The 25078-nt window shown below is 44.3% G+C and overlaps 1 protein-coding gene across 2 annotated transcripts in view; it reads right to left on the reverse strand.

The window, feature by feature from the left end:
• CDK12 (cyclin-dependent kinase 12) overlaps window positions 1–25078 on the reverse strand; it is a 26677-nt gene that overhangs the window by 1436 nt on the left and 163 nt on the right. For both annotated transcript variants that reach the window (XM_009580289.1, XM_009580287.1), the window contains exons 1-13: window positions 24208–25078; window positions 17110–18006; window positions 12979–13155; window positions 11290–11429; window positions 10463–10633; window positions 9438–9627; window positions 8483–8539; window positions 7816–7917; window positions 6369–6446; window positions 5762–5878; window positions 5019–5150; window positions 4007–4221; window positions 1773–2222 (exon numbers count right to left, since the gene is read on the reverse strand). The exon at window positions 24208–25078 is cut by the window's right edge and continues 163 nt beyond it. In XM_009580289.1, coding sequence (XP_009578584.1) covers window positions 1773–2222; window positions 4007–4221; window positions 5019–5150; window positions 5762–5878; window positions 6369–6446; window positions 7816–7917; window positions 8483–8539; window positions 9438–9627; window positions 10463–10633; window positions 11290–11429; window positions 12979–13155; window positions 17110–18006; window positions 24208–25078 — 3597 coding nt within the window. The remainder of the gene's footprint in view (window positions 1–1772; window positions 2223–4006; window positions 4222–5018; window positions 5151–5761; window positions 5879–6368; window positions 6447–7815; window positions 7918–8482; window positions 8540–9437; window positions 9628–10462; window positions 10634–11289; window positions 11430–12978; window positions 13156–17109; window positions 18007–24207) is intronic.

A 25078-nucleotide genomic window follows, 5' to 3' on the forward strand; every position in this document is an offset into this window, starting at 1 on the left:
CACATGGGTTTCTGTTTCAAAAGGACCCCTCCTAGCAAGAACAAAAGCACCCTTCACACACCCCCACCATCACCACGCTCTTACTACTTTGTATTACTGCTTTTGAGGCAGCAGAAGAACAAAGCAGCTTGGTTAGGCGGTGGGAAAGGCGAGAGCAGAGCTCTGGCCCTCCCTCTGCTAAGGCAGCGCCACGGCTAGAAGTGACACTGCAGAGGGGAGGACACAGCTTCCCGAAGGACGCGATCTGCTCCCGGCGCCTCGCGTGCCGACTTCTCCCACAAAACCAGTCCTGACTCCTGCAGAGCAACACAACTGAACTGACTCGATCTCGTTCATCGACAAAAGGATTGGCTAACACAGCGATTAAAGTTATTACTGGCGATGACATAAGAGGCCACGAACACCTTGTTTGAATCAGATCCTCAAATCATTTGCAAAACTGGTTATTAAAAAGGTCAAACTTTATTGTGAAAACCAGTAGTCTTCCAGGACCACCCCTCCACCCATATCAGTCAGTCCACTTTAAAACTAGATTGTATTTAAATCCAGAAAACAATCTTCAGGTAATTTTAAAGCCAAGCTGATTTGGGGACAGCATATCATTTAAAATAATTATAAACAGAGAACAATGTTATTTGATTGAATCTGCTCTACAATAACCTAGTTATCTTCCAGTACTAGGGCAAAAAAGAAAAAAAAAAAAAAAAAAAAGCACGATCACAACTGGCTTGTGGTGGGCGGGTGTGTTGAAGGCACGAGAACACAGCACGTTCAGCTACATTGCAGAGGAGTTGTGTATCGGGCCAAAAGAGGCTCCCTGGAGAGTCTGAGACATACTCAGGAGGCGCTTCTAGAATTTGGTGAGGTCGTCACAGGATGTTGCTAATAATTCAAAAAAATCAACAGAAACAAGAGACATGGAGACATTTACACTCACCTTTGAAAAGGAAATCCAAGAGTTCACTGATACAATCAGCTCTTTTAAACATGCCTCCTACTTGCTCTACAAGAACCAGCCGTTTGGCTCAACTTCAGAAGTCACTGAATTTCAGGACTCATAAAAGTCAACTTTACGTATAACCAGGCACATCGAAGCTGGATGCACAAGTTTCTTATGTACACAACTGCCACTATCCCTCCCTTCCAGCACACTCCAGTATTTCAGTTCGTGTGTTCTTTAAAATAATCTCTGCACAGTTTGTTTTTTTTTTCTTCCCCCTTTTTGAGAGGGCTGGAAGGGAATGGTGAAAGAGAGAGTTGGGACAAAATACAAGATGGCAAAATCTGCAGAGATCCAACATCCTGTGCAAAAACCCCTACCTGAATGTGTAAACTGATTACTAGGGGTATTAAAGGAAGAACTGACCCTCCAAGTTTCCCCTTCATTTTTTTTGGAAAAAACAAAACCTTTAATCTTCACTGACCCATCCACAGTGGAGCACTAATGGATTTTATATGCTTTGGAGATGTAGCAAGTATTTTTGTGTTTTGGCTTTTTGCAGTTAAAACCTCCTGAGCAGTCTGGCACTTACCGCAGGGAGTGGGTCAGTGTCTTTCTCAGTCTTGAAATCTGAGACTCGACCACGTTCTAGCACCCAGCACCTTTCCTCCTCCCATCCACACCCCCTGTCGCCCTCTGCCACAACACTCAAATGTCTTGGTTCCTCCTGGCCGCAGTTAAACTAGAGGCACTCATATGGAATACTTTAATTGTTCAAACAAGTGCACGGCATCCAAGATGCACAAGCAATGGTCATGAGTGGATTATTTACCTGTACTTTCCTCTGAATGCATTGTAGGGGTTTTCCTTGGCCCCCGTTGCTCACTGCTCTTCTCCCCGTTGCTCTCCTCCAGGGTTATAACAGGCTCCTGGCTTTTCATCAGCTGACTCAGCAGAACGGCCAGCACGTTCTGCATATCTCCCTGAGCGCCGGCTGTTTCTGGAGTCGCCTGCTCCTCTGGTAGCTGGGCCTCCGCGGGTGGCTCTTCTATGGCTTCCTCTGCTGCTGCTGCTGCCTGAGACTCATGCTGCTGAGTTGTGGCTTCTGTCAGAGCGTTGATGGACTGGTTGAGAGCCTCCAGCTGTTGCTGCATCTCTGGGTTAGAGTGTACATTCAACAGCTGGGCCATCTGTGGGACACTCAGATCAGTCTGGCTCTGCAGCAAGTTCAGTAAAACAGCTAGTTCGCTCTGATTCAGCTGCTGGGTGATTTCTCCAAGGCCTGCAGGAAACACAAGAAGCATCACAGGAAGGTTAGGCAAAGCAACATCACATTGGTTTGTAATCGTGACACCGCACATACCAATGAACATCTCTTCTTCATGTCCCCGGGCCAAGGGGAAGGTACGGAGGCTCCGGGAGGAGGATTCCAGGATAGTTTGCTCAGATTTCCACCGTCAGCTTGCCCCCTCCAGACTGTGATCAGCTCTGAACAGCACTGCAGCAGCACCCCGTGGTACTGCACACACACTGCACTCACCCAAGGCTACAGCTGGGAACTGCTCTGTTAGCCACAGAGGGAAGCTTCTTCTCAAATCTACCAACATAACTGCACACACGGTTGCTTCTCAAATCAGCCCAGTTGAGTTAGCTAACCGAGGGCATCCCAAGAATCAGACCGGTGACCAAGTACACCAACAGTTATGGCAGCAAGTCTGAGGATGCGTGATGAAGATTAGAAACCTTTAGCCCACTTCAGTGTTAATCAGAGCAGGAAGCTTGACAGCAGCTCAGCCCCTCCCAAGGTCTCTGCAGCACTTCGCAGATCAAAAGCACTCCCTCCTGCACTGGAAAGCAGGTTTCCCGGGATGGAGCTAATCTGCTGTTTGGGATGGAGGAAGGGTGTGTTCCACTGACACAGCAAAAGAAATTAGGTCAAGCACAAGGCAATTCCTTGCTGAAAGCTGGCCTGGGATCACAGAGGACTCTGTCCTGACCTGCAAGTATCTAGGTTAGTCTAAAATACAACCCTTGAGTGGCATCACCTCCCTTTGTACCATGCTGGAGCGGAGTCTCCTGAGTGACAAGTGACAACGCTGTCCCTTCACACTGACACTGACTTTGTAAGTCAAACTTTTTGGGAAGAAGGGTGCAAAGGTGTGGTTTTAGAAGCTTAAAATTAAGCTCCTCTTGCTGGTAGGCAACTAAGAACGTGCCACTCACTTTTCTCAGCTGTTTGTTAATCCAACCACCACTTTTTGTCCATCTGCCGTGTTTCATTGAACACATGGATTGTACATTCCCTGGAGCAAGAACTTGTCTTCCTTGTTACTTGTCAGCACAACATTTGACACAAAGGAAGCTTTAGCCCGTATCTGGGTTTTTATAAGGCTTCTACAGAACAATCAGCATGGTCTGGGCAGCTTTGTATATCTCTACATTCCCAGAAATCAAAATACCGTCCGTCCTCCCCCTGCAACTATTTTCTAAACACCAGAAGGTTGGTCACAGTTTTGGAACCGGTGCACAAGTCCTGGTCCTGCAAGTCTTTGTGACCAAGTGATCTTTTCTGCAAGAAGCAAAGTGCAATAATGTACACTTTTGCCCACCAGCCACTAGGCTGTTACATCCCGTGCCTAATCTTTATATAATTTGATCAACAAGATTAAACTTCAGCTCATTTGCACACCCTTTACATGGCTGTACCTTCCAGCCTATTATCTGTTACTTCGCTGGCTTAAGTGACTCAATGACTCATTTCATTTTATTCTCTGTGAAAGCGTGCTTCGGAACCAATAATGTAACTCACAGAACAAATTCATAGTCAACTCATCAGTGAGTGACTTCTGAAGACCAGCCAGAATGCTCTGCAGCCAATAGTTTTCACAGCAGAGAAAAAAAAAATGGAAAAAAAAAATCAGGATAGGAAGATTCTGGAATGCCCTTTCTGTAGAAACAGAGGTGAAAGAACCAGACTGGCTTGAAAATAGACAAAAGCCTCCCACACCCAGACCAGAGAGGTAACGAATCAGGAGGAGCCCTTTACAGACCAGACTGGGCACTGACCTACTGCATCTCCAGCACCAGACTCTGTTTTGAGCTGAGCGGGCTGTGGGTGCACAGGACTGCTGTTGTTTTTGACAGTGTCTGTGCTTGTAACAGAGGTAGTTTCTTTCCGAGAAACTTTTGATAATGGTGGCTCCTCCACTGCAATCCCGCTTTGCCGCTGCCGTCGGCGTTTCTTGCTCCACAGCTCGTGGCAATCCTGCCAGTGGGGAAGGCTGGAAGAGAACAACACTTAGCAGTTAAGAATCATGGCAAGAAAACCCATTTAATCCTCAAAGACCACAGAAAGTTATTAGTGCCATAAAAGAAGCACAGATGTTCCTCTGACTGCAACCACACTATTAAACCAAGAAGGGGCAAGTCCTAGAACCAGAAAAGGCAGCATAATTGCACGTGAATCATTTAATTTGCACTGGGATCTTATCCCTGAATGGACTAGGTTAGCTACAACACACACAAGCCCCAATGAGTGCAAGTCCACCAAGCTTTGAGAGTCTGGTGGCTTTAAGAAAGCAGCTGCCTTTAGTCACTCTGAAGGAAAACAGGCATCTCAAAAGCTACTGCCATACTTGCACACAAAGCAGCTAGAGCAGAGTTTTATAATCTGCTTGATTGGAGTGGGAGAAAAGAGCTGCAGTGTGACACTGCTCAACAGCCACTCTTCTAGTCAATTAACAAGCAGCATAAATGAGGCCTGGCCAGTCCTCCATGGCACAGAGGACAGGGATATGCTACATGCTACTCTTGCATGTCTTCCAACAGAGTTTTAGAGCACCTTACAAGCATTAAACTGAGCTTTTTAAAACCGGCCTGTTATCAGGCAGAAAAACAACAGCACAGGAAGAGCTATGTGCTCAGCCATATGACAAAATGCAAGGGCAGAGTTGAGAAAAGAACCCAGAAATCACAACTTAATTCTGACTGAAAAGAACCCAAGGCCAAGCCAGTGGCTCCTTCCCAAAGCTCATTAGCAGAGAGCCCACTGTGGTGGAGGATGCCAGCTGGAACTTACTCTGGAGGTGCCATTTTGCTGAGGTCAACATCCTTAAGGAAGTCACTCTGCAGGGCCTGTTCTGCTGTGCAGCGCTTGCCAGGGTCTAGCGTCAGCATGTGGTCCAGCAGGTCGAGAGCAGACGAAGGAATGCTGCGCAGAGTTGGAAATATGGCTGAGTTAAGGGGTTGTTCTGAACAGGGGGAGAAGCCCACTTTCAGAGAGACACCTCAGGCCTAAGAGAAATCCATGCAGTCAAAATTTATTACTACATGATGCAGCAGCCCAAAGACATCAACAGAACAGGCATCAGATATGCGATATTTGCAGTCTAATTTTTGCCATTTACGAAGAACAACTCTGCTACAAATCCCACAAGACGATCACAAAATTACATCCTCCTCCCAGAGAGCGTCTCTGAGTCAAACAGCCTCAGCACTCTGAGAACGCCACGCTGTCAAGCGTGCTTTCCAGCGCAGACCCTAGCTAGAAGTGTCACAACCGTGCAGAGGCAGGGAACCCCCCCGGCAGGCACCTGTGGCAGATTGGATATTTAGAAAGAGGACAGTGACCCCATTCCAGACTTCCCCAGATGGGAGAAGCCCTCCTGGAGAGGGCTGCCTGAGGGCAGAAGGCAAGAAGGGGAACCACTGCTTTATCCTGCCAGGTAGACTAGAGCCAAAGGATAGCAGATGAGTCGCACAACTTAACAGACGGCCATAATCCCCACGCAGCCACTTATCCTCTCTTCTAACAAAACTCACAAGGAGAACTCCTCACGCAGGCGCCTTCGGTATTGCTTCTTCGGTTTCATAGTGTTGAAGTAGGGCAACTTGATGACATCTGGCCACACCGCTGGACAGGGGCTCCCACAGAGCCGGCTGAGAACCAGAAAAGCAGAGTATGATCAGCAGGTGGAACGCAGGAGGAGAAGAGTCACCAACCTGAGAGAAAACATTTCCTTTCTAAGCAACTTACTGTACCAATAGCCTAAGTCTGGGCACACTTCGATGAAGATTAGATAACCCTCAGGTTAAAAAGCAGGTATCAGAAAGAGGAAAAATGCTTACCTTGAGTTCATAAACCATCCAACACAATGAATTTTCAGTCTGAGAGGTAATTTAGGTTCATGGTTTTTGCACTCAACTAACAACAGCAAAGTTTACTGAGGGTACATACATTAGCAGCCACACACTTGACGGCAGGTATGGACACTTAAATGCCTAACTATTCACATTTGCAGTTACAGTCATTTGCTGGTCCTATTTTGCAGGCAGCTTAGAGTAAGAGGGCTCTTATAACACAAAGACTGTGTGCATGAGCAGTTTCTACAGTACCTCTTCTCATAGGCATGCATGTGCAATGCTTTACCTGATTAATTCAAGCTGAGCCAGTTCCAGATTGGCTTGAAAAATAGGCTTCTTTGTAAACAGTTCCCCGAGGATACAGCTGGAAAGAGGAAAAGCAAGAGGTCATGACAGCACACCCTTGGGATGATCGTTTGAACACTGCAGCATTTCTGTTCAGAAGCAGGTTTGCCTGAGGAGAGTTATTTGCATCAGGGCTTGTAGTTGAGAACCGACAAACTAACCTATGTGTACAGAGTCACCAATTCTACGCAGCTGGGAAATAACATTCACTAGTAGGCTGGTTAACATGTCACAGGCTTCACGCTTTAACTCTTTGCAGGGAAAGGAGGATGTGTCCATAGCATGACAAGAAAAACAGATTCAGCCCATTTATCTTTTCAACTTTACTGTCACAATTTGGGGGATATCTGCTGGCCCAAATTATCCTCAGCTGCCAGTAGCGTACTGTTTGTCATTGCCAAGTGCAGGATATCGCCTTGTACGCATGACGTTTGTACGCACACACAACATTTGTACAGCTGGAAGGGAAAGAAAAGAAGGAGGGAAGGGACAACTCTGACTCATTCAGTCCTTAACATCTACCCTTAAGCCTTCTGACAGGAACGACAATCAGTGCCAAATATAACTGTGGTCTGATACAGGCACCTGTCTGCTGGAACTGGGCTAACCGCACTCATTTGGCACAGGACACTGAACAGCAACTGGACTTCACCGCCAGAATTTCCAGAAGTAATTATGAGGGCCTGACTTTTACAAACCTTTGTTGTTTGTGTACTAAGCTCTGCTGAAAGTTTACCTGTGAATATCACAATGGGAAGCACACACTTTGGGAAATCCAGCACCACTTCTGAATGCTGAATCCGAGTCTCTGGTTCTGAATCACTTGGAAAGTGGTCCACCTTTGTGGCTGAACTGCCCAGACTCCTCCTGTTCATGAGGCTCCCTACACTACTAGAAACCTGAAATCTCTACTTTAAAATGTTTCCTAGATTTAGCTGAAAAAATTAGGTGACAAACAGAGCAATTTGAAGAGGTTACAGAAAAACTCTCTATTAGGTCATTAAAACCATACACTGAAGCTACGACCAGCACAGAGTAAGCTTGTCACCCCTTCTGATCTTAGTGGTACATCATTATCAAAGATTGGTTGGTTTGTTTTTTAAATAGTGAGAATAGGTACCTTTTATGCTTTCACATGTCAATACTAAGAAAAGTCTCATTCTAGGAGTTTTTACTAAGTGGTATAGCTTTAGTTAGGTGACACACACCTACTTCCTCAAAGCACAGAATTTTGAAAGTATTCCTATCACAACACACTTTGCCTAGCTGGAACAGATTGATTTGTGCTAATTTCTGAAACTCTAAGACTACCTTCCATTAGAACTATTCTATTCATGTGCTGATGTTTACAGCCCAAACAGGACAAAAGATACAAACCAGACACTTACCCACAGCTCCACACATCTATGGCTGGTGTGTAACGCTCCTCACCTAGCAGCAATTCTGGAGGTCGATACCATAATGTAATGACTTTATTTGTGTATGGACGGCTGGAATGCAAGGTACAAATATAAACTGATGACAAGAACCACAAAACGCTTACAAACTGTAATTATTACTTCCAACTGCAGAGTTAGGCATATAAGTAGAAGCAGTGGGCTTTCAAGTGTCTAGATGTCCACAGCACCTGCCTGAGCTAAATAAAGCTGATGAGATATTACAGATTTTACAGGTCTGCCTGTGTGCACAAGACAGTAAATTTTAAGTACCCAAGACTGAAAAATCCTGACGTGCAACAGGCAGCAGCAGGCTGCCACGACTGAATAGTGACTGATCTCAACTGATCTCAGAGCAAAACGTGGTCCATGGCAAGCAGGGAAGATGTTTTTGGTTCCTTATCAGCTGCTTTGTCTAATGAAAGGCTATTAATACCAACCAGGAGTATATTTTTTCTGACAGCTGGAGCTGTGTTATACCACTTACACCATACTGGAAATCATTTCTCAGGCAATGCCAGGACCTCCAAGTGAAGGGACTATGTGGACATTAAGAAGAAAGGAGCTCATCCCACCTATGGAAACTGTTTCCCCCTTCCTCCATCCCGCTATGCCTCACCTCTCCTCCGAGCTGTAGAGTCGGGCGAGTCCAAAGTCTGCAAGTTTGATTTGCCCACTGAAAGACAAAAAAAGTCACTGGTTTGAATCACAGCTAGGCTCACATGCTGCAAGCAGTAAAAGGTAAGGAAATCCCTCTATGTAGTAGAAAGACCTAACAATGTTTGCAATAAGTACTTTTGGATATGCCAGTCTTAATTTTTCAAACCCTATTTAATGCTTCAAAGAAATGGTGGGGGGGAAGCAATAATTCAGTCTCATCTCTATCACAAACCCTTCCCAACAGACCAATGTCCCAGAGAAATTTTTTAGATGGATAACCAGACATGCGGATGCAATTATGTGCAGTATTATTCTCACAGGCTCAAAGTTTTCTTATGGGTATCCAGATAAAGACTTGAGAATTAACAGCAAATGAATAATTGTTATGTATTCTGTGATGAACTACATTACTGCCAAACATTGCTATCTAGAGAAGAGAGTGCGTTCATGGAGAACTGCTACTTCCTACCTTAACACTCAATGGTTTCTCTGCATTCAAGCACTTCCAATAAACAGTATTTTTGCCAAAATACCATGGAGACCAAGTGTACACAGAGACCCATTTACTTCAAGTCAACATGAAGAAAGTTAACTGTAAGGAGCTGCAAAACAGTGAGCAGAGGGCCTCACGTGGAGAGACTGCTACCAACAGCAAGTCAAGTAGAAGGTTGTTAGGGCTGTTCACCCTTGCAGCAGGAGCTGTGTTCTCAGCCAGCAGCAGCACCCAGGAAAGCCACTGCTTAATTACAACCATCCATCACCCCACTGGTGGAAACATGCAGGGTTGTATTCCTACAGTGGATCACCTCCTGTTCCTAAGCACACTCAAGGTGAAGACAACTGTGTGCTCTCAGCTGAACTCAGAGAGAGTGCAGGGAAGAGCTTGGACAGAACTGTATCTACTCCCAGGTTACCTGTTGTTCAATAAGATGTTGGAGCACTTAATATCTCGATGAAGGAAGTTCTTTTTGTGACAATAATCCAGACCCTCCATTAACTGTTTCATGAAAGACTTGATATGGTCCTCTGAGAAATGTACCAAGCCAGATTCTAGCAGCCCCATTAGGTCATGGTCCATGTACTCAAACACAAGGTAAAAGGCACCTGGTATAATAAAGAGAGAAATGATTTAAGACAAGAGAGGAGAGACAAAGAAAAAGGAGGAATGAAAGTAGATTCAATTGTTGAAATATTCTTTTTTGTGCACTGTTGAGTGTGTTCTGTTGGCTTTTTCTTTAACACCGTCTTGTGATATTTAGGGCTTACTGGGCATCCTAGAAGATTCTTTTTTCAATCAAGGGGAGAAAAAACCAGAACAACCAAGTAGCCCCTCTAATGCATCAAGCTGACATCTGAAATCAAAATATGCACCCAAAATAAATTCCTTTGAAATCCTGGTCACGTTTACCTACGTTTTTTCTTCAAGCTAGTTTGTTGAAGAGGCTACTGCTATGAATGGCTTGAACTGATGTTTGTGTTGTTCCCTTCTCTCTCACACCAGAAAAGGCCCCAAACAAAAGCTAATGGGATGCTAGAACACCCTTCTTCCACCGTGACAGAGGACAGAAAACTTTTCACACTATCGGTAAGTTTGTTGCCACTAAGCAGTGGTAAAAGTGACCCTGTAAAGCCTTTTTTTTTTTTTTTTTTTTTTCTTTTTTTAAGACTGCTCTTTTGTGACTCTACAGGAATCCAATGCATCCTTTTAAATTCGTGTCTACCTCTGCTCTGCAGTGCGACAACTCATTTTAACTGGAATCTATCCTTTGATGTAACGCCAAATCCAGATGCCAAACTTGCTGGAACTATGTATCAAGGAGGAATGCAAAAAAGAAAATGTACACCAGAGTTTAGATTTTTAGTTTTACACTAAGAATAAACAAATGGAGTTGCATCACCTCTTTGGCTAATTGAAACCACACCCTGCAGCAGATACTACCTTTGTCCTTCTTGAAATCCAGTGCATCTTGTTTGTCCGTGACAATTTCCTTCATGTTAACAACACTGCGGTGGATCAGCTGCCGAAGGATTTTGATCTCGCGGATGGCCGTGATGGGGAAGCCTTCCTTTTCATTGTCCAGTCGCACCTTCTTGAGAGCCACCAGTTCACCTGCCAGAACAAGCCACTGTCAAAACCTCTGCGCACATCACTGCTGACAACTCTGTGGGTTTCCAGGGGGAAGTTGAAAGTAGCTATGAGCACAGTCAACATCCACCAAGAAACAGCTTTAGTTACCACCCTACTAATTTTTGTTACATTGCTCTGTCAGAAGTTATCACACCAACAACTCAAGACAGATGACACCAGTGCTCCTCCCAGTTCGCTTCAGAGGAAAGTCACACAGGTGAACTTAAATTTACCCTGGAAGCCACTCCAGTTCTTTTCACAAGCTCTGCTACAATAAAGTCCGACAGAGGCACATTCAAAAAGCAGGGGTTCAGCTGGCACCTATGGCTGCCATACCTATACCTACCATGACCACCTGACCATGCATCAAATTGTACACACAGGGCACAGGATTTCACAGGCAGAAAGGGCAGCTGAGCACCAACTCACAGTTACCAGGATTTCAGAGCTTCTGTTCTTTTGCCCATTTTGAAAACATCTAATGTAAATGCTTATTTCAGGGCTGGAGCCATTTCTAGTTCTACAGGTATTCATCACTAACTGGCAACACCGCTAACGCTGGAATGGGTTTTAAGCACACCCACAGTAACAAGGCCTTAAAGAAGTGGAGTCCATCTGAAGCCACTTGGCATCCTTACCTGTATCCTTGTCCTTGGCTTTGTACACCTGCCCATACGTCCCTTCTCCAATAATCCCGATGATATCAAATTTGTCCACGCAACGCTTCCCCCAGTCGCTTTCTGTCTGTCTCCTTTCCCCATACCGAGGACAACAGATTCTGAAAGAGGGAAGAGGAGTGTTAGACACCCGAGTGCTCCACCTCACCCGCCATCCCACAAACAAATGCCCATTCGACTGTTTTAAGCTTTACCCTAAAAACAAAAAGCAAAGGTCAGGCACCCTGTCTTTACACTCCTAGCAACTGAGTGTTCAGTAGAGTTTAATGAATTATGCTGTATAATCTCAACTACTCCAGATACAGGCACTGCATACAGCAATATTATCCTTCTATTTCATTCAGATACTAAAGCGTGCCAGCCAGAACACTCCCACTATCAGATCTTTTCACTTCAGTTATGCATTTATCAGCTGCATACGGCTAACGAGCAATACATTGTTCCTCCTGGGGACATAAGGAGTGCAAAGAGTGGGAAAGACAAGCAAAATGGATATTATGCCACCTCAATTCTACAGACTTTGAGGTAGCAGAACTATTATGCTATAGCCTACCCGGGGCACGCAGTTAGTTACACAGATTTCTACAAAGATCTCATTATATACTTTTAACTGAGAGTAGCTTGAAGGAGAACCAAACCAGTATCTTTACCTAAAAAATACAAAAGAATTATGCTACAGTAGGACAAAAATCAGTGTTTGCAATCTTTTGCAGAAACACTGGACATTTGATTTTTATTTTAAAAAGTGCAGCTAGCACTCTGTGTACAAAACGCCAAGGGAACTCGCTTGACAATTGCATGAATTTTGTTATCAGGGGAAGTTGTATATACCATGCAACATGACTAATACTTCAATTGGGCATGAAGAAAAGGCGAATGTCTCCTATTCGGAATAACCAATTCCTAGAAGCACCACGAGTTTTATATAGGGATACTCATCAGGAGGTTTCTCTGGCCTGCAGGATATAGGCTAAATCAAAAGATGAGAGAGCTTTCAGGGTAGATGTGGCTGGAGATTGATATGACACACTCCAGCAATTTCTACCATTGAAAGGGTCAAAGGGGAAGACAACAGGATCCGTCACAGCTTCAGTACAATGCCCGAATCGTAATCTCCATTTGGTGCACAATTTACACAACCTCCTCTTCTTCCCAAACTGCTGTACTGTTAATTCTCAAATAGATAGGGCAAGTGGCCTTCAACTGTGACTGGTCCAAATATGAAACAACCCACAGGAAACCGTTAATATACCATAAGAAAAAACAGAAATATGAACTCGTTTTCTCCACATTTCACTTCCCTCAATAAAGACAGCACTCGAACAAATCTGGGGACAAAAGAATTTATAAAACTGAAGTAAATCTGGCTAAAGATTTATAAGTAAGGGCATGTTAAGTGTTCTCCCCATCAGATAAAGGGTGGGGAGGCTGCTGAGAGCTGGCAAAGCAGCTGCCAGATTCAATTTAAAAAATGACTGCATTTCCAACAGTGCCGTCTCCACACAGAGAATAGGGCATGCAGTCAGCTCTTCTAGGAGTGCTGCAGTATACACCAAAACGTAAAGCTTTGGAAACCTAGACTGACATCTGTCTGAAGAAACAGAAAACCCAACAACTCAGAAAAGCTGGAAAAAAGAAAGCCAGCCTTACTTTGGTCTCTTTTTGAATGGTTGCTGAGGTGGTGTGGCTGCCTTTGGTTCCGGGGAGTCAGGAGGAGATGGATCCCCTCCAGGGAGCTCTGGAGGGAGCGGGAGGTCCGTGAGTAAGTGTCGTGGTCTCTGCTCTCTATCTTTCTTCACAGGTTTTGGAGGAAGAATCTCTTTTGGACTAAACTCCGAAAAGTTAATACAATACAAAAGTCAGACTTAACAGCCAATTAACAAACAAAAAAGCCTACTGTAGGACAACAGCTCTCTATTTGAGAACATAAAGTTAGGAGCCCAAGTTTAAGTGCCAAAATTAGCATAGCCAAGTATAAAACAAAACAGCCTTTAATTTTACAATGATAATACATCAGGAGAGAAGAGTGTTAGGTTTGAATGCACTGTCTTCAAACAAACACACAGCCCTCTGCAACTAGAATTTGCTCAATTTGCACAAATAAGTAGTTATTCTGAGCTTCCTGTAAGACAGGTCAGGTTATCAGCCAGCACCCACTTTCCGACCCTTACTTCCTCTATTTAGTCCTTTTATCATAATGAAATTAAATGCATGACTTGTTAAGGACCACTATAAATAAGAACACAGAATTAAATCTCTCTACAACTTCTTAGCAAGGACTAAAATGTAGCTCTACCTTGTGAATATTGCTGAGAAACCAAAAGTTGACTTTTTTAAAAAAAAAAAAAAAAATCAAATTACCAATGGCATCAGAAGCTTGGTTTAGACTGGCAGGAGTCTCATAAGCAGAACCTAATTTCTCTCTCATATATCCCTAGGTCTAAATAGTCAGGAATTCTTCTCCACGCAAATCTCCGCTTCACCAGGAAAAGAAAAAGATTAAGAAATACGAAACAACCTTCCAAGGTTCATTTTTAGGGCAGCCAGCAGGAGGTTTGCTGTTTGTCAGCATCACCAGGTCTAACGCTTCGGCACAGAGAACTCCGCGTAAATGAACTGATGGAAGTAGGTCATTTTCCCAATTTTTTTATTAGACACTGCCTAATCTGCACGAAAATCTCTTGTGAAATATAGTTAAGAAACAAGCAAGATGAAGAAGGATATTGTTCTGGCACTGAGCTCTGACATCTTCTGTAAAAGATGGGGGAGCAATCTTATCCCACTGCTAAGAAGTCACTGCGCAGATGCAGAACTGATCGCACGTCACGCCAGCCTAGACCTCTGGAGGAAAGCACTCACTGACGGGCACTGTTACCAGCAGTACATATCCTAGAAATAGCAGAAGTGGGAGAGCTCACAGGCTGAAGCTCACCCCCCATTAACTGCAAATTCTTAATCTGCAGAATGATACCCAGCCGGGTCACTTCACCAAGGCAGAATCCACGTTAAGCCTCAGAAGAGGTTCTTTAAAGCAGGATCTAGACAGCCAGGGCCTACAACCGCATGTAGGAGGCAAGAGACTTTCTTCCAACAGAGCAGATCAATCAGGTTTTGCTTTCTTTACGGCTTTCATATGCGTACTTGAAGCACTGATCTAACATCCAGTTTTTACAGATTGAACATTCACAGTAACAAAAAAGTAGCTGTTTATTTGACTTTGTGTTTAATCCACTTCTAATTGGCAATTCATTTGTTCCTGATAGTATTCAAATACCTAATAGTATATGCTAAGCTTGGGCCCTTTGACCCTGTCTAAAAGATTCAGCCTTCTTCCAGACACACATCAAAAGCCAATTTCTTTGCAAGAATTTGGGAAGAGTGAAGGTGTGTTTGTAGGTTTAACCTGCAGGCGCCCAGCCTTCCAGGAGGTCCTTTCTCTTCCTCTTACCAAACAGTTACCGTTTTCTTGCCGACACACTGTTATCTGTGCTTAGTTAATCTATTTGCATATCAGCACTAGTGCTACTAGATGGTTACTGTAACTTTAATTACCTCCAGAACTTTTGGACATTTCACCAGGCATTTCTTTCAAAGTGAGAAAGCTAAACAGACCCTTCAGAGTTGCCCAAGCAGAAAAATGACAAAGTGCAAACACCAACTGCCTAACAAAGACTCCTAGAAGCTACCTCCCTTCTTCCCCTCCCCTAAAATTGAAGGAACGCCATCAGCCAGGTCTGCATTTTTAACTATGTTAGGGCTGTGAACAGTCACCCAGATGTTTCCAGGAACCTATGCAAGCTATGCAATTTCTGAGTGCAACATCAAACACGTGCAAAGTTTATACCACTTGCTTCTAAACAGCTTCTCCCCTCCTCCTGCTAGGAGAAGTGCACAGTGCACCTTGACCGCTGCGAAGTCTAAAAGCGTTATAGACAGATGATAAGCCTTGACAGCTCCGCAAGCATCAAAAAAGGTTAAAGAGTCTCTAATTGAATGAGGTGTGTTTTGTACTCAAACACTTCAAAGCACGTTTCCAAACCCTATGCTTACCACGGTCTCAGAGCTGGAGAGTTCTCCCAGTCTCAGCATATGAAAACAAAAGTCTATCTAAGAAAAGTTTTGTTCATAAACACGAAGGCAGTTGATTAAGAGTGAGCTTCTATACTCAGTCAATGCCATGTGCAACTGCCACTAGACTCAGCAAAATGAAGCGGGATTTCCTGTCTTTTTATTGGGAAAAAGTCACTGTAAATCCATTTACTAAGCTTAGCAACCAGCCCACACTCCTAAGTTCATAGTGATGGCAGAGAAAAAACACACACTTTTACAAAACTAAGCCACACCTGCGTGGTAAAAAAAGAGCTCTAGGTGTGAGTGGCTAAAAAAAAAAAATACGGTATTGGCTGGACAGTTTCTGTGTCTGGAAATAAGGGAACACAGCAGCAGAATCTTGCTTAGACTGGCATTTGAGTTGGGAAAAATCTGCAATCTGTTAAAAGCTACTGCTCATCACAGATACATTTAAACTAAATAGAAGATTGCTGAACAATATTACACAGCTTAGGAAGGGCAACATAAACATGCACAAGCCTAACTTTTATGTTGATCACAGTGACAACATTACTCTAATTTACATCAATACCAGGACAAACCATGAAAATCAATTAAATGAATCAGAATATGTAACATACTGTGTTCACTTCAACCACAGGGTAATTATATTAAGTCATAACTATCATGTAACACACTATTCATTAAAAAACATGCTTTACTAGCCAATGAGATACCTAGTACATCTTTAGCGATGGTTGGAAGATACAGAAGTTGTTAGGGAACTACAGGCTAAGCAGATCAAGTAGAAAAAAAAAAATGACCTTATGTTAAAAGCACTACAACATACTAAGCTACAAAAGGAAAAAAAAAAAAAAGATTTGTTTTTCTTCTTCTCCACCTCCATTTTGGATATTCTGTTCCTTTCCCCTCTTCGCCCCCACCAAAAGAAAACACCCACAGTAAGGTTTTTCAGACAAGTTCGTATCAGAAGCCAAGACCACCACCAGCCAAGACGCAGAGCAGTGAGAGCTACAATTACAGGACAGAATTAAGTCTGCATGTTTTGATTAGAAATGATAGGAAGCAGAAAGCTGAAGTAGGTGCAGTTTCACTCTTTCATTTTTAAACTTTTTCAAACAATCAGTACCTACTTCTTAAGCAATAAGGATTGTATTAATTATTCAATAGTTAAGACAGTACTTAAGTTAAACCAATGCCATTTTTGACACGTGGGCATGGCCTGCATGTTTGATGAATTTGGAACAGAAATAGCTCTGGTTTGTGTTCTTGTATTGGAATGGTTAAGCTCTTTCCTGTTACTTAAGCACAGGTTTTGGAGGAATTAAACAAAAAAGCAATTTCAAAATAAGCCTGTGCAAATGGCTGCAACGCAAAGGGATGCATAATTCCAGATCCATGTTTCATTATTGTAATAAATATGAACAAAGAGCGATGCAAAACCTTCACTAACCAGCATTAAAACAGCAGCCAAACCTCTCTTTCTCGCCGAGATAAGATGTAACTACCTGCACAGGATCACAAAACTCTCCACATAAACCTGACAAGGCCAAAACCAGGAACAGCCGTGCAATAATGCATTTTTACCAGTGGCATAGCCCTCGGTGTACTCTGCAGGATAAGCTAGGAACTGTCAAACTAACCAAAAGAATCTGTTTATTTCAATGTTTTGCTTCTAAATGCAAACAGGATGCTCTCGTGTGACCTTACCTATCCAAGTCATCTTCCCCAACTAAAATAGGGGGGAGCGGAAGCGGAGGCAACGTTGAAGTTTTCAGGTGTGGGATAGCAGCCGTCACAGACACTTGTGTTTTTGTAGCAACTTGGACAGAGGACTGAGAGTTCACCTGAGAGGATAAAGTAGACGTCCTTGGGTGGGAAGAAGATGGCAAAGACGTTGGGGCTGAAGTAGGGACCTGAACGGGAGTCAGTTGGGATGGTGGCAAAGGTGGAACAGCAGGTGATGGAGGCAAAGGCGGCAACGGCGGAGTTGGAGGTGGTGGTGTGGTTGTCGGCAGAGGTGGAGGAGGTGATTTTATTGAAGGTAGTGGGGGTGGAATCTCCTTCTCTGCTGCGTCTGTCTCTTTTGGAGATAGGAGGTCCTCTACCACTGCTACAGGTTTCAAGTCTTTTGTTCCCGTCTGTTTTGAATCTCTAACTGGAACAGGATGTTTCCTCTCAGAGTTCTCCTCTGCCTTGATTTTTGTTGTCTCTGCAGGGGCTTTAGTCTCTGCATTTGTATACAGTAAATTAACTAATTCTGTATCTGAAGATGATTTTTCAGATTTAACAGTTTTGATGACCTTTTTAGATTCTGTTCCAGACTCCTTAAGTTCAGCTAGGCTGTTCTCCTTTCTAGACAGGAAAACAGGTGAGCCCTTCGCCTCCTTCCCATCCACCTTGGCTGCAGCTGCTGCCGCTGCCGCCCGCCCCCTTTTTTTTCTTCTGAGCTGCCTGCTGAGTTCTGCCCCGAGACTGGAGTTCAGCGGTAGCCTTGTCGGTGATATACTGGAATGGCGACTGCGTGACCCAGACCTCTGCTTTTTACTGTGAGATGATGAGTGTCTTGAGTACCCAGGACTTCGGCTTCGGGACTTCACAGACTTCCTGTGGAGAGAACAGGGAGAAGATAATGAAACGAAGCACCTCTCAACCTCTGAGCTACTCACCAACAGCTCTCTTTGAAAACAGTTCGAATCCATTATTTGTCAACTACGTTCAGACAGTCCGTAACACCTGTCAGGAGAGACTAAAGCTACTGAAATGAGTTTATTGACTAAAGCAGTACAAGTTTCAAGTCATCATCCAGCCTTCCAATGTCAGGACTACCCTCACAATCATGCCGTTAAGACAGAAACGAAGGATCAAGATTGGACAAGCCTCAAGGTAAAGACGAGATCACAGATGCACGCACTGAACAGAAGACTTCAGTCGAGAGGATGAGCTGGCAGTTTACAAATCTCTCACAGTAATTATGCACAACTTTAAAGGAAACAATAGATAAAATACGACTGCCCTCACGGGAATGCCACCTCAGGAAACATCTCACTTCAAGCTAATTTTTCCCCCTGGTTCTTTTACTATCATCAGAACTCAAATTTGCATATTGTGATTCAGAAGAAGAAAAAAAAACCCAGGAGTTTTAATTCTGTTTGAGGTATGTCCAGAGGGTCTCAGTCTTCCTCTACAATAAATGGGCTCTAAATTAGGTATATATGCAGAAATAAAAAAAAACACTGAAAATCTGTGTTGTGATACAAGCAACAGGCAAGGCAAGAAAAACCTCACACCATCAGGGTACGCACCGCAAGCACGGGGTGAACCTAGTCAGAAGACGGCAGTAACCACAAGCTTACTGGAGACTGATGTGGAAACAAAATAAAAAATAAAATGGAACTGGAAACTGGTACTTCCAGTATCCATGTCAAAATTACTGACAAGACAGAACTGTCTCCTCCACTTCAGGTGGGACTAGGATTTTGCAGGCTATGAGACAGCATACTTTAACTGTACACATGGTAGGCTCTGACGGGTTTAGAAGCTGCGTGAGCCAACAGGAAAATGAGAAATTTTGACATCAGACCCTATGAATACTATAATAGAAACTATGCTCAAAGTTTATTTTTATTCCATGATTTATTACTCAGAACATATCTAGTTTTGAAAATACGGAATTCTCTCAAAACATAGTTCCACAGTAGTTATAAAAAACACCTAATAGCAAGCAGGTTTAAACACACTAGCTGCTGGCTCGCTTGTAACCATGCTCAGAATGTAATTAACAACAAGGTCTAAACTGTTTATAGTGCTACCCAGTATTGTCCTGAGACAACAAATGCTTGGAAAATAAACTGGAGAATTGAGACAGAGTAATGCAAAGTTCCTCACCAGACACCACCAGCATCTTCAAGGATGGACACAGTTGTGACTGCACAGGAAGTGAAGGGTCTCACTGCACAGCGGTGTGGAGTTTAACAGAACCCTCTTCCCTTGCTACTCCAAGCACAAGCATTCTGCCCTCTCACTAGTAAATACAACCCCAAACCTCGTGCTGACAGTGGTCAAAGAACACTACGACTGTAGGTAGTCCTTACCTTTAGACTTACAAAATAAATATACAACCAGAAAGTGGAAAAAAGCGTCATCTGAAGTCACTCAACTATGTTCTTCTTCAGCACACTGTTCTGTAATGGGAATGCTGCCTCAGGATCATTTTCTTTTCCAAGGTTTCTGCTTAATGAATTAACTGCGCCTCCGACGCAGTTTACCATTTGGATAGCAGTTCACCTGCTGCATCCCAGTGCAAAGTTGCCAGGAGCTGAAAAAGCCATTACGTTTTCACTATGCTCAAAGACATTCGCAGACTAAGGAAAACATTCCTAATGAATCCTATAGGATGTAGTTTACTGCAACCACAAATAGTTTTGGGGTTTGCATTCCCTATTACAATTCTTTCAGGATAGATGGTTTAAGACGCTGCGACACTCAGTTTCCTGCTCCCTGTCTCCCATCCTTCCCCATGATTACCTCCCAACAGTTATTCCAATTCAACTGGTTGCAGAGCAGCATTCTCAACAAGATCACTCAGCAGATCTGACATGAAGTAAACTTCTCCAAAAGTGCAATTCTACCTTATTTTTAAGTGCTACATTAGAAACGCAGCCACCAAAGACACCTGTATGGACACAAGCAAGGGAAAGGTAATGCTGGAGGAAGCGGTGGGGTGCCCAGACGGAGCACACGGCTCAGGGTAGGACCCTCTTACGCAAGGGTGGCTGCGGAAGGAGCTGCACCGCAGAACCAGTGCTTCCAACCTGATGAGGGCTGGGGATGACTCCCTGACCTTCCATCATGCTCCTCCGTTCCACCAGGACTAACCACTTATTCGTTCCCAGTAGTCTTCTCCGCTCCTCAGGCACCACTCACGCTTTTTCTCTTCAGTTGTCTAATGATAATTACCTATAGTTATTATACAAAGAGCTGTTGTTTCTAAGCCTATTTTCCAGCTTGGTGTTTACGGCTTCTTTGTTAGACCTGAAAAAGGCACCGCATGCAGAAGCTTGTGTGCTTTCCCAGCTACATCAACGTAACCAGTAATAGACCACTCTACAACAAATCTTACCTCGTATCATTAGACCATCAACAGCCTCAACACCACTACTGCACTTGCTGAGGGGCAGTCTTCCACAGCAACACTTGCTTTTATCACTGCTGGATATCTCAAGAAAGATACAATAAGACAGAAGATGCACAGGCAGATTTTGCTTTTTAAAGATACTCTTTCCATCCTCTGGAATGATCTTTTCGTGGCTTTACCTGCAGCCAGTTAGCACTTTTACCCCTTTCACCCTTAATGTCTGTTAAGGCAACACTCTACAGCTTACTTGTTTTGCTAAGATTATCGGGGATGGGCAGGGGGGCAATTCAGTCTCACACACGGTTGTTCTTCTGGATAGAAATGCTCTGGCATTAAAAAACACCTCGTTGGCTCTCTACACTCGAAACTCGAAATACAAGACAGTAACCATGATGAGTGTGAATTAACATAAAGAAGTCAGAGATGATGGCTCATCTAAAAATCCAAATAAAAAAGCATTATTAGATTAACCTAACTGATACAGTCAGAAGATTAGAATGGTCTTTGGAGGAGGGAATGCTAGAACCCTCCAGACCTCCTCAAGCTGAAAACAACCACGGCTAATAGCCGTTAGCAGAGATGACCCTGAATCAGTTGCTAGAACAACAAAGCCCCACATCTACATACTTCCATATTATCCACTATGCAAACTCCAAGGAGCATCTACAGACATTAGAATACTTTACCTGCTCCAAGCCACAACAGAAGTTAAGAGTAAAGTGCAAACTAGTATCTGGGAAGCCTGACCACATGCCACATGCTCTAATTGCTCAGGAAACAAGCTCAAACAGGCGGCCAGCGTTTCTTATTTATGAATGCCCAATGACCTTTTGCCGTGGCAAGGATCTGCATAACAGTGGCCAGTACTACAGCACGTGCACACACTCACACTTCGCTGCTATACTTAGTACAGAGCACAACCCACCTTCAGCAAGCTGAAGGACTCTGGAATTTCTTCTTCTAGTTTTAGCTGCAGTGACAACAGTTGCTGCAAGGAATGGCAAGCCACATCTGTTATTTTCCCTACTGACCAAATCATCCTCATTTCCTCCTAAATTGAAAGCAAGTTGTTTTGCACAGCCATTTGAAATGCAAACATTCTGTATTTTCTCCAATCAGCACAGCACATTGATTCAGTTTCCTAACACTGTATTTTGGACGTGGAGATTAAAGAAAACACAGAATGCACAAAAAACCACCCCATATTGTCAGTCAGTGGAAATAATTCAGTGTCCCAGAAAAGCCTGCGTTACCTCCTCTGAAGAATTTAAGCCATAGTCAGATGTTCACTGCCTAAGTGCATGTGCCAGTTAAAGACATTTTCTCTCCCAAACTGTTGCTGCCCCTCTGCAGGAGCCAACAGAAGAGATCACACAGTCACTCCCCAGCTACTCTGGTGCAGAGTCAGCTGCCTCCATTTACACACTCATCTGCAGCAGATCAACCAACCCTGGCTTCAGCGAAGCTGGCAAGGAAGGCTCAGCAGATCCACTCTTTCAGGTGAGTTCCTGAACAGCCGTCAGCAGAGGGGCAGCCCCACCTTTGGCTTCTGGAGCAGATGTTTGACCATAGACTTACATCAACTGCCTCACCGTACAGGCTGCACGCTCAGTGAAGCGAAACCAACAATGAATTACAACTTACAATTTGCCTAGCATATGGAAAACACATTAAATTCCCTCTGTCCCCTTACTAAAATCACTTCGTGTGGCTGTTTTCTGAAGGTGTAATATCACACAGTAAGTTATCTGCCCAGCAAAGAGAGAAGAGTAGTAGGTTATCAATTGAAGTCAGAGATTCAAAGAATTCAGTACAAAAAGAGAGAAGAGTAGTAGGTTATCAACTGAAGTCAGAGATTCAAAGAATTCAGTACAAGCTGAGCGTAAACAGTAAGTAACCTTTGGAATCTATTTTGGTTTGGGGTCTAGCATTTTGTCAGTGAGTCAAAGATGCCCTTAAAAAGTTTCTTACGTAGGTATGTAAGTTCAGGGAAGCAGCACAAAGTGCTTCAAAGTTGCTCCTGTAATTAGGATCAGGAAAAGGTAACTGCCTGATTTCTCAAGTCAGAAGAAACTAGCCGTTTACAGAAAGAGCAAGCTTCAAGTGCGCCTTGTGGAAAAAACGCCTTTTTGTATACCTCTCCAGTTTCCACATGGTTTCTTCCTGGTTAGGGCTGAACATGGACATTTAGCATAATACACAATTATATCATGAAGTACACATACATTTTCTACTACTGTATTCTTACTTTTCCAAAACTATTAGCAAATAACGTGTAAGAGCAGTGCCACCAGGGCAAAAAGGATTAGGGGAGGGAGAAGAAAGACACCAAGGACTATCCCTCAGAACCTCTCAGGTGTACACAGAGAAAACAGGGCAGAGAAGAAACAGCCTGAAGGAAATTTTCACTATGTAAAATCACAGCAGAATAAGTAGAGTTTACGTAACAGCTTCCAGGGTGCTAAAACCAATACACCTCTCACAGCAAGGACAAAGGCACTATTTCAAGCCCACTACAGAAGACAGTATTCCTGAAGTTAAGAGAAGAGCTCTAGTAACAAAGGCCAAATTCCAAAAGCCCCGAGTTCTTTGGGAACTGCTGATCACATAAATGCGCTCCGGAGGCAGCCTCTTCACTCGCAGCTCCTGTTTGGACCAGAGGATGCAGTACAGCTAACACAGTGCAGAGCATTTCTATAGCGATTACATTCCAGGTCACATCTTAATTGCCATGGAGCTACAACCAAAGCTTCACAGCACCCATGGTGACAACTGCAACTCACTTAACATAAGCTGAAGCTAGAAAAAAAGAGTCAACATTAGACTATGTATTCGTGCATATAACAGGATGATTAACGAACATCTGAAATAAAACACACAGAACTACCTTCAAATAATAGTTTCCTTCTGTAGCAAGGTTACTGACTAAAGAAAAAAAAAAAAGAGAGAAAATTACAGTTAAGCCAAAATACAGCTGGTTCCTACTTGCCCTTCCAGAATGCCCTGATTTCAGAATGGAAGCAAGAAACTCTAGTACTGAGAAAAGAAAGTTTAGGCTAAAAAGATGGAGTTTACACGTGGTCACCTCTAATTCAAGGGAAGAGAAAAGACAAGTCAGTTCAGAAAGAGCAAAATACACTCAAAACAAGCCACCCTCCTGAAAAGCGTGATCAAGTTTCCACATGTAGTAAACAGATAAAGGCTTCCAGAAACAGGTGAAAACATTCTCCCTGGCTGAACTTCTCGCCAGGGAAGTGCATTAGATCCCGCATCAGGAGCTGAACGGCTCTGCCTCCCGCGGAGGCTGAGAGCACAACCCTCCCCAGGAGCCTCGGCCCTTCTGCGGGGGCCACCTCCAGAGGTGGGTGTAATTTAATCCCAGGAGCTCATTCAGCCCTAGGCCTCTCTGCCGAGAGCCAACATGGACGCTGCCTACCGCCAGTCAGGGAGGTGTTTTCCAAAGTGTGAACACCATTTTAAAGGGAATTGCCATGAACCCGACCAAAGCAATTCCACACAGGTCACTCTGCAGCCAAATGAGGCAGCCAGTGACCTGGGCCCCACTGAGATGAGGAAGGGGGTTAACCCCTCCCATGCCCAGAGCCACTCCGACCACCCCCAAACGCTTCCCCATTCCCCAGGGGAAGGAAAGCAATGCAGAGAGCACGCACCTGGCGATGGGGCTTCGGCTCACAGACCGCTTCGCGGCGAAAGGGCTGCTCGAGCGCCGTCGGCCATAAGGACTCGGTGACCTCCCGCTGTATGACCCGCTGCCTCTCTCGTAGCTGGAGGAGCGCCTCCTGTTATAGGGGCTTATGGACCTCTGCCGCCGGCTGTAAGGGCTGGGAGAGCGAGTGTTCGACTGGTAGGCCACGGGCTCCTTGTAGGGTGGGCTGATCGACTGCCGGCGTGAGGAGCCACCAGGGCTCTTCCTGTAGGGATCATAGTTACTGGATGTGTGAGAGCGGGGAGGGCTGAGATCGTACTCCTGGATGTAGGAGGCTCCTGAGGGGCTGTCATCCAATTTAGGGCTATCGGACCATTTTCTGTGAGGACTTCTGGATTTCCGCTTCGGACTGGCAATTGTTTTGTAACTTTTTGGAGCATCCCTTTTCCGATGGCTTTTACTACGCTCTTTGTGGCTGGACTTGAGCTCCCGATCCTTCCTGGATTTCTCCTTGTGCGCTTTGGCTGACCGAGACTCCTTGTTGCTACTCTTTGAGGACAGTGACTTGGGGTGCTCCTCACTTTCAAGGAGTCTCTTGGAGGATCCCGATATTCTCTCCTTGGTGGACCCGGATCTGCTGGATGCCTCCAGGCTCTTTTCTAACTTCCTCTCTTTTTCTGCCTGTTTGCTCTTCATCAGCTCACGAATGCGCTTGTGCTGGTGGTGCCGGTGCTTCTGTATCCTCTCACTCCTGTCTGCTTTCCTTTCCTCGTTCTCCCTCCTGTCCAGCTTGAGAGCGACATCATCTGAGAAGGTATCCGAATCCGAACTGATGTCATCATACTCCCCCAGCGGCTTGATCATCGCACCCAAGG

Source organism: Fulmarus glacialis, unplaced genomic scaffold (genome assembly GCF_000690835.1).
Source record: "Fulmarus glacialis isolate BGI_N327 unplaced genomic scaffold, ASM69083v1 scaffold27306, whole genome shotgun sequence".
Classification (NCBI taxonomy): Eukaryota; Metazoa; Chordata; class Aves; order Procellariiformes; family Procellariidae; genus Fulmarus; species Fulmarus glacialis.